General features: G+C 52.0%; 4 protein-coding genes across 4 annotated transcripts; 3 read left to right on the top strand and 1 right to left on the bottom strand.

Moving 5' to 3' along the window:
• Positions 1-1,171: 1,171 nt before the first annotated feature.
• On the top strand, positions 1,172-5,337 carry pan2n2 (poly(A)-specific ribonuclease). Its single transcript, XM_067619602.1, has 4 exons — positions 1,172-1,603; positions 1,675-2,969; positions 3,023-4,138; positions 4,194-5,337. Exons 1-4 carry the CDS (start codon positions 1,475-1,477, stop codon positions 5,119-5,121), a joined length of 3,468 nt encoding a protein of 1,155 aa, XP_067485058.1. The 5' UTR covers positions 1,172-1,474; the 3' UTR covers positions 5,122-5,337.
• Positions 5,338-5,485: 148 nt separating this feature from the next.
• On the top strand, positions 5,486-8,778 carry ASPBRDRAFT_141924 (putative translation elongation factor EF-1 subunit). Its single transcript, XM_067619190.1, has 5 exons — positions 5,486-5,923; positions 6,024-6,104; positions 6,283-7,020; positions 7,069-7,251; positions 7,303-8,778. The coding sequence occupies exons 1-5, from the start codon at positions 5,698-5,700 to the stop codon at positions 8,508-8,510; spliced, it is 2,436 nt and encodes an 811-aa protein (XP_067485057.1). The 5' UTR covers positions 5,486-5,697; the 3' UTR covers positions 8,511-8,778.
• Positions 8,779-9,861: 1,083 nt separating this feature from the next.
• bipA (Hsp70 family ATPase KAR2) lies at positions 9,862-12,123 on the top strand (the record flags this gene model as incomplete). Its single annotated transcript, XM_067622177.1, has 5 exons — positions 9,862-10,012; positions 10,075-10,105; positions 10,172-10,336; positions 10,394-11,499; positions 11,558-12,123. The coding sequence occupies 5 exons, from the start codon at positions 9,862-9,864 to the stop codon at positions 12,121-12,123; spliced, it is 2,019 nt and encodes a 672-aa protein (XP_067485056.1).
• A 282-nt stretch (positions 12,124-12,405) lies between these two features.
• Positions 12,406-13,092, bottom strand: ASPBRDRAFT_71118 (DUF967 domain protein; the record flags this gene model as incomplete). Its single annotated transcript, XM_067629107.1, has 2 exons — positions 13,031-13,092; positions 12,406-12,939 (listed from the first exon to the last, which is right to left on the bottom strand). Exons 1-2 carry the CDS (start codon positions 13,064-13,066, stop codon positions 12,406-12,408), a joined length of 570 nt encoding a protein of 189 aa, XP_067485055.1. The 5' UTR covers positions 13,067-13,092.
• Positions 13,093-13,108: the final 16 nt, after the last annotated feature.

The following is a 13,108-nucleotide window of genomic DNA, read 5'->3' as shown; positions in this document are numbered from 1 at the left end:
TGCACTATTGAATTGGCTTTGTAGCGAATGTACTTCAACTCAAGGCATCCAAGAAGGTCAGTAGGGGGCTGTAGCGCGGATCTAGACAGTCTAGCAGTGGGGCCCAAGAGCCCGGGCTATACCATAAATTAAAAGGCCATTTCATGATTAGACTGGTCTCTTCCCAAATCACTTATCTCCTATGGTGCCCAGTTGGACCTCGGACTTCATGCACGAGACAGTGCTGGTGTCACTCGACAATTGATTACTGTGGCCGCTAGACCATATCGTGGTCCCAGCCCCATACTAGCAGATGAGGAGAGACGAGGGTTCGCCGATTCCTCTTTAATCGCACCAGCCTTGCTGCCTTCTCACCTCTCTCATAACTAAAAGGCTTCTCCCGGAGATAAGAAGACCCCTTTCTAGTCATAGTTCGCTCTTCGATGCGGGTCTGACATTTATGTACTTCACCCTTCGTATCGTGTCGTCAGGTTATCTTCGTATGTATCCTAATGGAACATTCACTGTAGCCAGGCACTACACCAGATTCTCTGCCGTCTGTGTCCTTTATACACTGTCCTTATCCTTTTGAAGCTTCCTTTCTTCGAGGACCCATATTAACTACAAAGCACAGTGTACAAACGCTTACAGAACAAGTTAGCAATGCTTTCTCGCACAAGTGTCACCGCAAAACTCTGCTTTCGAGCTGTTCAGTGAGAGAGACTCGGTAACGCCTGGAAGTGCGCCAGTTTCATGATGCTAGATTTCAGTGACCTGGTTAGCTGACTTTAATGGAGTTTCTTCTTGCGCAGTCATTTTTCCCAGCTCATTGGACTCAACTCGAATTGGTTAATTTGATATTTCCTTTGGCCCACTCAAGTCAGCTATGTGAAATGCGAGCTGTACAGATGCTTCGTTATCTGCAGCAAGAGCATAGTCATAACTAACGTTAAATCCCTAGATACCAATAGAACTCAGCTTATAAGTAATAGAGAGCTGTATAGAGATAGCAGAGTCAATAGTACAGCCAAACACACAACTAAACAGTAGCTAGTAGCTAGTAATTGCTTGTAATGATGATAGTAAGCGGTGATGCCATTTGAATGTTTGTCCCGCTCGGGCTGAAGTCACGTGAAAGTTATGCGTCGGTACCTCATCACCCATTGCCGGAAGCTATGGCTGGAAGGTACCCCTTCTCCAGAGACCATTTGTCTCGTGTGCTGTTGCTCCCAGAAACGAGAGTCTGGGACTTTTCTTTGCGGGTGCAGGGCTTCTGAAACTCGTGCCTGTGCTTGCTGTTCCGGAGTACGAACATCACGCCTTTTCCAGCCAGACCTTCTCCCCGCACTCGCGCTTTCGCCGAACGATGCCCGCTTTCGCCCTGACCCCCAATGGACAAACCCAACGCTTTGCCTGAAACTTCTTGACTCCGCGATAATCTGAATACCATCCCTATCTAGAGCTCCAGACCCTTGCCGGGGGCGATGTCAAGGCCATGGAGGCCGATTGGGATGAACTGTCGCGCATTCCGGTGCCTGCTCCGAGCGTGCATGCCCTGCCGACCATCGCGACCGCAATAGCTTTCGACGATGTGATGGAATTATTGTGGGTGGGGAATGAATATGTTGGTTTTCCGTTATTTACAGCTAGCTATTACTGAAGGCTGTGCTGACCAGTGTTCGTGTGCTCCGTTAGGGACGAATCACATCCTTCTTCGGCCCTGAACTACAGCGATATACCTCCGTCCGAGCACATCCTGCAACGGAGCCGGTACGGCAGATTATATTCCATGACAGAGGCGTCATTTCTCTCTCTCCGAAAAGCGTGCACATGATAACACGACGCGGCTTAACACAATGGCACATCTCCCACGAGGAAATGACCGATCTTCGCTGCATGAGCTTCACGGCCCAGACCAACCGGATCATAGTGGCAGGATGTCAGAAATCGATGTTTACGATCGATATTGATAAGGGAATTATAATCGACAAGCTGCATACCGAATATAACTACACAATCATGAAAAAGAGCCGATACCTTTGCGGAGCGACAGATACGGGTTCAGTCAATGCGCTGAGCCTGAACGACTTCAGTGTGGTGAAGTCGTGGAAAGCACACGGGACTGCAGTCAATGATATGGATGCTCGGAATGATCTTTTGGTTACCTGCGGCTTCTCTGTCAGGCATCTAGGTTCCCCGATCGTCGATCCTTTGGCCAACGTGTACGACCTGAAGACGCTCTCCCCGTTACCCCCGATACCCTTCCACGCCGGAGCTGCGTATGTACGAATGCATCCGAAGCTGCATACAACAAGTTTTGTTGCATCTCAGACAGGCCAGCTTCAAGTGGTGGACCTGATGAACCCGAATGCGATCAATCTTCGCCAGGCGAACGTTTCCTTCATGCTCGGTATCGACCTGTCACCATCTGGAGAAGCATTGGCTATTAATGACGCGGAATGTGCAATTCATCTGTGGGGATCGCCAGCAAAGGTTCATTTTAATGAGATGAGCAAAGAGGCAGAATTCGGGGATGTAGCCCCTCGTCCCCCTACCCTGGATTGGTCTCCAGAAACGCCTCTGAGTATGGTTGGCATGCCATATTATCACGAGCGTCTTTTCTCTGCGTGGCCGAGCCATCTGCTTTTCGAAGTCGGCAGTCCCCCTCCTCAAGTAGATCAGGCCCTAATCCCTTATCTCCGTCCGGCAGAGCTCGGTCATCATGCGCCGAATCCAAAGAAGACAAGGCGTTATCAGGTCGAGAACACTCGCGCTTTGACTTCTGCTGAGCCTGCTCTTATTGCTCCCAAGTTCTTGAGTGAGAAAGCAAGAGAGCAGAGTAAGGCAAAATCAGACGGGGCCATCAGTGATGCTGCCGAGGCTCTGGCGGGTGCCAAGATCAATGGAGAGACGGATGATGATCCTCTCCTGAAATACAGCAATGTTGAAATCAAGTACAGCAGGTTCGGTGTCGATGACTTCGACTTCAGGTGAGTGCCCTCGTATGCGTCGAATTATATACAGCGACTTACGCCATGAATAGGTTCTACAATCAGACGACGTTCTCCGGATTGGAAACACATATTGCAAATTCCTTTACTAATGCTCTCCTCCAACTTTTCAAGTTCATCCCATATATTCGCAACGTGGCCCTCCATCATGCCGCAAGTTCCTGTATTTTCGAGACATGTCTGCTCTGCGAGATGGGTTACCTGTTTGATATGCTCGAAAAAGCCAAGGGGCAGAACTGCCAGGCAACGAACCTACTCAAAACCTTTAGCAGTTACCGCGAAGCATCAAATCTGGGTCTCTTCGAAGAAAATCTGACAAATAAGTCACTTTCGGCGGCGATTCAAGCTGTCAACAGATTCTTTTTAGGTCAAATTTCGCACGACTTCCGTATGATTTCGCCCAGCTCGGATGACCTAGACCACAGACTAGCGACAGTCGCGTCTGAGTCCATTCGGTGTATATTCTGCCAGAACGAGATTGTGAGACCGGGCAACTCCCTTGTCAACGAGTTGAACTATCCTGCAATCGATATCAAGCAAGCGCGCAGGAATCCTGCCTTCCGGTTCTCGAATATTTTGCGGGCCAGCATTGAGCGAGAAGCACAAAATAGAGGATGGTGCAACTACTGTCGCCGATACCAGCAAGTTGCTATCCGAAAGTCGGTTCACCGCATGCCTCAGGTCCTGATGCTTAATGCCGCCCTCACCAACCCCATCTGTCGGCGGCTCTGGGCAATTCCTGGGTGGTTGCCGGAAGAAGTTGGAATTGTCATCAAGGGTGGTCAGATCCTATGCTATGAAGGGGAAGACCTTAAACAGCAAGTCCAAGCCAAGACACCCGGCCTCGTGGTATATGAACTGGTGGGTTTGGTTTGTGAGATCGATATTCCAGAGCACCAAAAGGCACATCTAGTCTCTTTCATCAACGTATCCATCTCATCTCGTGAACCGGAAGCCAAGAACAAGTGGCATCTTTTCAACGACTTCCTTGTTACAGAAGTCGACAAAGAAGAAGCCCTCCGCTTTAATCAACCATGGAAAATACCGTGCGTGCTAGCCTACCAGGTGCAGGACGGTCGACATGCTATGGATGATACTTGGAAAGACGCGCTCGACACCACTCTTCTCTTCCGTGACTGGTCACTAAAGTAAGTTGAACCCCGTCTAGCAGCACGTGCGTCACGCTAATCTTCCTTTTCTCAGTGGTGGCCGTCCGGTAGAATCCCGCGTCACGCTCTCCGAAGAGGAGAAGCCATCCCCTGGCACGCCTGTGGCGCTTGATACCGAGTTCGTCGATCTTGAGAAAGCAGAGATCGACGTGAAAGCGGATGGCTCTCAGGAAATTGTACGCCCAAGCAAGAGCGGACTTGCTAGGGTATCTGTTCTCCGAGGCTCTGGGATCCGAGAAGGTGTGCCCTTCATCGACGACTATATCACCATCAAAGAGACTATTGTCGACTACGTCACTCAGTACTCAGGCATTAAACCCGGGGATCTGGACCCCCGGGTCAGTCAGCACAACCTTGTCCCGCTGAAGGTAGCATACAAGAAGCTCTGGCTGCTCCTCAACTTAGGCTGCGTGTTTGTCGGACATGGCTTGGCCTCTGATTTCCGCAAAGTCAACATTCAAGTCCCCAAAAGCCAGACCGTGGATACTCAATACTTATTCTTCCATCCCGGAAAGAATCGCCGTCTAAGCCTTCGATACTTGGCCTGGGCGGTTTTCAAAGAATATATTCAAGAAGAACCGGCAGACGACAACCAAGGCCACGACTCCATCGAAGACGCGCGCATGGCCCTACGCCTATGGAAGAAGTTCAAAGAATATGAAGATGCGGGCATTGTATCTCAAATATTGGAAGAGATCTTCCGCGAAGGATCTAAACTTGGATTCCGACCTCCTCCCAGAAACGGTGTCCCAACCGTTCTCTCCCGCCCCGGAACTGCCGTTACGATGCAGAATAACAGTGGTCGCAACACTCCCAGCACGTCCGATGTCGCTGGCGCTGCTGCTAGTGCCCCAGCCACCCCCAGACAAGCGTTCCGACGCTCCATCGCTCTGACGCCCAGCAACGGCAGCTTTGCTGGCCCCGGAGCGGGCGACTTTTTCAGTGGAAGTCCCCTAAAGTGAACATCTCCGCGTCGGTCGGAGTTATAGATCGTTTACGACGTTTGCTTACGATATTATCGTTTTGCTATATCGACAAGTTCAGAAAGGCCTGAGATAGAAGCGACATTTGGATGTCCTGTCATAGTTGGCTATACTTCAAGTAAATTTGGGGAACAATGTCGCATGCCGTTTGATAGATAGAAAACCACAAGTTATTTATTAAGTCATTGGAAAAACCAGGGGGTAGGTTGTAGTCTGAAAATAAGGCACAGGTGCTCCGTAGAACGCATCTGGAGGATTATTCGTAATGACCGGCCTGAGGCCACCGAGCGGGGAATGACGTGGTGGGATTCGATCAGCTCCTCCACAACGACAACCTCCGACTCGGCTCTCTGTTTTGCCAACTTCACCCCTCTACACTTTTGGCCCATTTCACCCTCGGGCATTCACCAAAGCACGCAGCGTGCTTCTTGTTTTACATCTTTCTTCCTCGCATTTGTTACTCCGAGCAATACTCCAATCTTTGTCAGACCTACCGTCTCCCGGAAAACCCCTCCCTAGTAACCTGCCCCGCTTCCGTCAACAACACAAGTCACCATGTCGCGCCATCGCGTTAAGGCTGTAAGCTACGACGAAGATGAATTTGACGATGACTATGACTCCCCGGATCCCGAGGAGGAAGAGTTCCTCCAGCAGTGCACTGCCGAGGTGTTGAACCAGCTCCGTGCGGGGGACCCTCCTGTCACTGCGACTCGCGATGAGGTGCAAGAGGCGCTATGGCACTATTACAATGATGTTGAGAAATCTGTGAATTATTTGAGAGGTGAGTTATCACTTCTCAATCGGAAGAGGAAACTTGAGCTGTGTTCCAGCGGCAATGGCATGCTGCTTCTCCGGGTGCTAATTAGAACCATCGGGTACAGGTAAAAAGACGAAGGAGGTCAAGAAGAAACAGCAACAGGCGCCGGTTCCGGCTCCGGCTGCCAAGGCAAAAGCAAGCACAGGTAAGCGCATCCTCTCGTCTACACTATGGTGGTTGGGCTTGGGTCCCCTGCAAGTCGCCCTATACGTACATTCGGTCAGGGTCTCGTAAATTGTGAGTATCACCCTTACCCCTCGTGATTGATCGCTTTAAACTGACGCCGTTACGGAAGTTGAAGTATGTTCTAACAGACTTCCTAGTGCCTATATATCCTGTTCCCTTGTCTCCTCCGGCCTCTTCAACTGCACACTTCTCAGCAGCCGACTTCTTTCGCGATGCGCCGTGGCTTAACATACCTGCACACCGTAAGGCGGACATACTCGTTGAGCCTCTATATCCCCGATTAGGTCTGCTTGGTGGAGCTCCTGAAAGCTCCGGGAAGGTGTCCAAATTGGCTGCCTTGGCTGCTGCGCGCAAGAAGAAAGAGGGAGAGAAGTCTGCTGCTCCAACCCCTACGCCTCCATCTGAAGCCGAAAGTTCCCGGCCATCTTCCACTGAGCGAAAGAGCCCCGCCCTTTCTCTCCGTGAGAGACTCGCTAGCAATGGCAAACCGCAGAAATCGTCAGAGGGTCTGCAATCGCTTCGGTCACTCGGTAAAGGATCGCGACTGGGAAGCCCTTCGCCCCAGAAAATGCCCTCCCCAGAGCCAAGAAAACAAAGCAGTCCGGAGGTCACTGGGCAGGCAGATCTGGAACCACCCGCGTCGGTCGACAAGAAGCAGGAAGAAGAGGCCAGTCTCAACATCCGTGCACCACCGTCTACATTTGCCAGCACGATCGTTGGGGAAGCGACACGCCCAAAGATGGCCGAGCCCAGCCACCTCTATGCCAGCACATTGGATCTGATCAAGATATATGGTCAAGAATTAGCTGAACCCTTTGATTTTGCAGGCCCAAGCCCCGACGATGTTGTCTTGAATGCTCAGAGCTCTGCGAAAGGTTTGGCTATTCGGCGCAAGATATAGATCCTCCCTAATGGACATGCAGGCTTCAAATCGAAACAACCTGCTTCTAAGTCAGCAGGTGACAAGAAATCCCAGGCTGGTTTGGCGGAAGGCTTGAACAACCTGAGTGTAGAGGAGAAGGTGAACGTGAAGAGCAAGAACCTAGATGTGCTGTCTGAGTACCAGAAAACGCAACGGAAGAAAGCCATGAATTTCGCTGTTATCGGTTCGTTATCACCCATCTCTCTGCGGATGGACGCTACTGACAAGCAGATAGGTCATGTCGACGCAGGAAAGAGTACGTTGATGGGACGCCTGCTAGCCGACCTCAAAGCTGTCGATCAGCGCACGCTAGAGAAATACCGCAAAGAAGCTGAAAAAATTGGGAAAGGATCCTTCGCCCTTGCCTGGGTGTTAGATCAAGGCTCCGAGGAGAGAGCTCGGGGAGTTACTATTGATATTGCAACAAACAAGTTTGAGACGGAGAGTACGGTGTTTACCATCGTGGATGCCCCGGGTCATCGTGACTTTGTCCCCAATATGATTGCGGGAGCCAGTCAGGCCGATTTTGCCGTCCTCGTCATCGACTCTAGCATAGGGAATTTCGAGTCAGGACTCAAGGGTCAAACAAAGGAGCATGCTCTCCTCGTGCGGAGTATGGGTGTTCAGAGAATCATTATTGCTGTGAACAAGATGGACTCTGTCCAATGGGACCAAGGTCGCTTTGAAGAGATCGAACAGCAGGTTTCTTCTTTCCTGACAACTGCTGGGTTCCAAGCAAAGAATATCGCATTCGTGCCCTGCTCGGGTATTAGCGGCGATAACGTTACCAAGCGCAGCGAGGACCCAAATGTCTCATGGTACAAGGGTCGGACGTTGATCGAGGAGCTTGAGGCCACGGAGCCGTACTCTCATGCCATTGAGAAGCCACTGAGAATGACCATTGGGGATGTCTTCCGGGGCAGCGTACAGAATCCTCTTTCTATTTCCGGTCGCATCGATGCTGGTAGTCTTCAGGTTGGTGATCAAATCCTCACAATGCCTAGTGGCGAAAAGGCCACAATACGCAGCTTGGAGGTGGATGGGGAGCCCAGTGACTGGGCGGTGGCGGGTCAGAACGTCACGCTCAACTTGGTCAATATTGATCCCATCCATCTCCGATCTGGCGATGTCATTTGCCGTGCCTCAGCACCCATTGCCAATGTTACATCGTTTACGTGCAAAGTGCTGGCCTTTGACCATCTGTTGCCCAGTATGGTGGACATCCATCGGGGCCGCCTGCATGTACCCGGCCGGATCAGCCAGCTGGTCGCCACCTTGGACAAGGTGACTGGCGCGAGTCTCAAGAAAAAGCCCAAGATTGTTGCTCCCGGCACTGTGGCACGGATCGTGGTAGAGATGGACCAGGCTGTACCTCTTGAGGCGCCTACACGCATTGTACTACGAGCTGGAGGTGAAACGGTGGCCGCTGGATTGTTAGAGTAGATGATGGCCTGACTGCATCATGAGGAAAATATATATCTTTGATGTGGGTCCCTTTACTATATACATGTCGTATTTGCATACATATATATATTTTCTTCCGCTCTACTTCAGCATGTCATACTAGTATTGGGGAGATAATATCCTGGCTTGAAGCTCAGTTCATACTTGTCCTATGAGTTAGTTCTATATATACTATCCTGTTCACCAAGTCGATCACAATCGCCTACTACCACTAGTAGTATCACTACGACTAACATGATGGATAAACTCAAACTACCCATATTGTGACATGATGCTCTGACTAATGTGACTAGTACTACTATTAGTCCTATTCAAGAGTATGTGTGGTTACTAGTAGACTACTTAGCATATCGCCTTGGTGACTGAAAGAGAAAGACCCCTATCAGCCGTCTCAACTGAAACAAAGATCAAACCATCTGGCCAGGCTGGCAGAAACATCATGCCTTGGCCGGCCCAATTATTCAGGAATCAGGCCCAGCTGGGATGCGCCTCCTGAGTGGGGAGGATGTATCCACTTCCGCAGCAAAAGACCCTGGGGCTGATCTTAGTGACTCAAAAAGGAGTAATGACTTGACTCAATGATGGGCAACAGTGGGATCTGGCCATGTGGTGATTGACGAGTTCTTGACAGGGTGGCCCCTTTTCCCATCATCCATCACCGTAAACCCCCGGACGCAACAATGAAGTGATCCATCGAAGGGAGTCAATCTCCCGGAAAGGACGCCGAAGGAACGGAACGGCCAGCTGTTCAAGTGCCGAAAGAGGCAAAGTTCCCCTGGGAGGTGAAGAACGTTCTAACCGAAGCGAGCGAATCACGCGACGATTCTAGCAAGTTCGGTGGACCGCCTTTCCCGAAATGGACGAACGCCTTCCATTTTTCCGCCGGCAGAACCACCGGGCGGTGGCCGTGCGCGCTGAGTCAGCCCTGCCCTGGACGCGTCGCGGACCAATGACAGGGCGAGGAGTAACCTTAAAGTCAGATACCCGCGAAAAGGCCAGCATGGCCGCTGCGCTTCCTTTGCCGCTGGCAAGCCATACAAGAAGCTGGCCGGAGCTTCTCTGGACACTCTTTCTTCTCTCCGTCGTCGCCTTCTTTCACCCAACTATCTTCTCCCTCCTCCCCTCTTCCTCCTTCACTCTTTCTTTCCTTTCCTTCCCGTTCTTATTTGGGTTGGATTGTCTGCCTTGATTCTAGTTTTTTCCTTTCTTCGTGCTCGGGAAAAAACTGTGTACGAGGAGTAGGAGGATTCTTTGACAGAATATCCACTTTCGTTCGCTGCTGCATACTACGTGTCCTGTGGTGAAGGGACATTACCTGCATCGACACATCATGGCGCGCGTCTCGCACCAGGGTGCGGCCAAGCCCTTCACGGCTTGGACCACCATCTTCTACTTGTTGCTCGTTTTCATTGCCCCCCTCGCCTTCTTCGGCACTGCACACGCTCAGGATGAGACGTCGCCTCAGGAGAGCTACGGAACTGGTAAGCCGGGTCTTTCCCAGGAGATGGGAGGAAACTTTGCTAACGATATCTGTTGTGAACAGTCATTGGTATCGATTTGGGAACCACCTACTCGTATGTTGATTCTACGCGCGGCGACGAAACAAACACGGAGAGAGTCAGAAACTAACTGGATTGCAGTTGTGTCGGTGTTATGCAGAATGGAAAGGTCGAAATCCTCGTGAACGACCAAGGAAACCGTATCACCCCTTCCTATGTCGCTTTCACCGATGAGGAACGCCTGGTCGGTGACGCCGCTAAGAACCAATACGCCGCCAACCCCAGACGGACCATCTTTGACATCAAGTGAGTTTGCTGCTTCTCTCGGTTGTTTAACGGAATTCTGTTGCTAATGCTTCCTAGGCGCCTGATCGGTCGCAAGTTCGATGACAAGGATGTCCAGAAGGACGCCAAGCACTTCCCCTACAAGGTCGTCAACAAGGACGGCAAGCCTCACGTCAAGGTCGACGTGAACCAGAGCCCCAAGACTCTGACCCCCGAGGAGGTCTCCGCCATGGTTCTTGGCAAGATGAAGGAAATCGCCGAGGGCTACCTTGGAAAGAAGGTTACCCACGCCGTCGTCACCGTTCCCGCCTACTTCAACGACGCCCAGAGACAGGCCACCAAGGACGCTGGTACCATTGCCGGCCTGAACGTTCTCCGTGTCGTCAACGAGCCCACCGCCGCCGCTATCGCCTACGGATTGGACAAGACTGGTGATGAGCGCCAGGTCATCGTCTACGATCTTGGTGGTGGTACTTTCGATGTCTCCCTCCTGTCCATCGACAACGGTGTCTTCGAGGTCTTGGCTACCGCTGGTGACACCCACCTGGGTGGTGAGGACTTTGACCAGCGTGTCATGGACCACTTCGTCAAGCTCTACAACAAGAAGAACAACGTCGATGTTACCAAGGACCTTAAGGCCATGGGTAAGCTGAAGCGCGAGGTTGAGAAGGCCAAGCGTACTCTGTCTTCCCAGATGTCCACTCGTATCGAGATTGAGGCCTTCCACAACGGCGAGGACTTCTCCGAGACCCTGACCCGTGCCAAGTTCGAGGAGCTGAACATGGATCTGTTCAAGAAGACCCTGAAGCCTGTCGAGCAGGTTCTCAAGGACGCCAAGGTCAAGAAGTCCGAGGTTGACGACATCGTCCTCGTCGGTGGTTCCACCCGTATTCCCAAGGTCCAGGCTCTCCTGGAGGAGTTCTTCGGTGGCAAGAAGGCCAGCAAGGGTATCAACCCTGATGAGGCTGTTGCTTTCGGTGCTGCCGTCCAGGGTGGTGTCCTCTCCGGTGAGGAAGGTACCGGCGACGTTGTTCTGATGGATGTCAACCCCCTCACCCTGGGTATTGAGACCACTGGTGGTGTCATGACCAAGCTCATCCCCCGCAACACTGTCATCCCCACCCGCAAGTCCCAGATCTTCTCTACCGCCGCTGATAACCAGCCCACCGTCCTCATCCAAGTTTGTAAGTTGTCTTCTAGTGCCTTGATCGAGCAACGTGGAATGCATGCTAACTGTTACAGACGAGGGTGAGCGTTCTCTGACCAAGGACAACAACCTGCTCGGCAAGTTCGAGCTTACCGGCATCCCCCCGGCTCCCCGTGGTGTTCCCCAGATTGAGGTCTCCTTCGACCTGGACGCCAACGGTATCCTGAAGGTTCACGCCAGCGACAAGGGCACCGGCAAGGCCGAGTCCATCACCATCACCAACGACAAGGGTCGTCTCTCCCAGGAGGAGATTGACCGCATGGTTGCCGAGGCTGAGGAGTTCGCCGAGGAGGACAAGGCCATCAAGGCCAAGATCGAGGCCCGCAACACTCTGGAGAACTACGCGTTCAGCCTGAAGAACCAGGTCAACGACGAGAACGGACTGGGTGGCCAGATCGACGAGGACGACAAGCAGACCATCCTGGACGCCGTCAAGGAGGTGACTGAGTGGCTCGAGGACAACGCGGCCACTGCCACCACCGAGGACTTTGAGGAGCAGAAGGAGCAGCTCTCGAACGTGGCGTACCCGATCACCAGCAAGCTGTATGGCTCTGCGCCGGCGGACGAGGATGACGAGCCCAGCGGGCATGATGAATTGTAAAATTACCATACCATTAGAGGGATCTTTATGGAGTTTAGCTTTTTGATTGTGTGTGTTGTGTTTTTTTGTTGAGACAATTGTTTTGGCCCGGTTTTTGCTGACCAGTCGTCCAACCGAGTATGATACCTGACCTGACCTTGACCTTGAATTAGAGGCAGCAATTGCATGATACCTTTATTACCACATTTTTCTCATCACTGGCTCATGTAGACTATACAATAAGTACACATCCAACAACCACACAATATAAACAAAAATCTAATCCTATACTGAGTGAAATCTTCACATCTTCGCAATAACCTCCTTAATCACCTCCACGACCACCTGATGATCATCCTCCTGCTTCAACCCACTCACCACCACCACCCCGATCACCCCATCCACCCCCTTCACTCTCACCGGAAACCCACCCCCATGAATCGCAAACTCATCCGCCGCACCTCCACCGCCCGTACTCGTCAACGCAAACTTGCTCACAAACGCCGCTTCCACTTCACTCGGTCCCAGCCCCGTCGCACTCAACATCTTCTGCCTCATCAACCAACTCGACATCCCCCACCGCAACACCGTGTTCCGCTTCCGTCGCACCCACACCTCGTTGTCTGCTACTGTGCCGGGCTCGGTCGCGCATTGGAAGATGATGTGGGGTTCCGAGCCTCCCGTCAGTGTGATGGAGATTAAGGCGGGTTTGCGTTGCGTGGGCGGAAGGCGGAGGATGCGCTCGCGAAGAGCCAGACCCAGGGTCCAGGCGGTGCTGGAGGTGAAGCTTGGGAAGATTACGGCGGCGCTGGATTCGACGGCCGCGAGCTCGCGGGGCTGTTTATTTTCAACAAATTTTCAGAGGTTAGTTGAGATTGATTGAATGAGGGAGGGTGAGGTTGGGGTTTGCGTGGGGGTGGGGACGTACGTCGGTGCTTGCGGGGGGGAGGGGAGTGTCTTCCATTGTTGGTAGTTGGTGGAGGAGTGGTGTTTATAAGTAGGTGGT

The sequence above is a fragment of the Aspergillus brasiliensis genome (assembly GCF_001889945.1).
Source record: "Aspergillus brasiliensis CBS 101740 unplaced genomic scaffold ASPBRscaffold_1, whole genome shotgun sequence".
NCBI lineage: Eukaryota > Fungi > Ascomycota > Eurotiomycetes > Eurotiales > Aspergillaceae > Aspergillus > Aspergillus brasiliensis.
Note: the sequence above shows the minus strand (reverse complement) of the source record. Positions and strands in the feature narration are given on the sequence as shown.

Bases quoted from the DNA above. Each gene is read 5' to 3' on its own strand.
- pan2n2 (XM_067619602.1), top strand. From the start codon at position 1,475: ATGGAGGCCGATTGGGATGAACTGTCGCGCATTCCGGTGCCTGCTCCG. The intron at 1,604-1,674 runs GTTGGTTTTCCG...GTGCTCCGTTAG, and splicing joins TGTGGGTGGGGAATGAATAT to GGACGAATCACATCCTTCTT. The intron at 2,970-3,022 runs GTGAGTGCCCTC...CGCCATGAATAG, and splicing joins GTCGATGACTTCGACTTCAG to GTTCTACAATCAGACGACGT.
- ASPBRDRAFT_141924 (XM_067619190.1), top strand. From the start codon at position 5,698: ATGTCGCGCCATCGCGTTAAGGCTGTAAGCTACGACGAAGATGAATTT. The intron at 6,105-6,282 runs GTAAGCGCATCC...CAGACTTCCTAG, and splicing joins CAAGGCAAAAGCAAGCACAG to TGCCTATATATCCTGTTCCC. The intron at 7,021-7,068 runs GTTTGGCTATTC...ATGGACATGCAG, and splicing joins TGCTCAGAGCTCTGCGAAAG to GCTTCAAATCGAAACAACCT.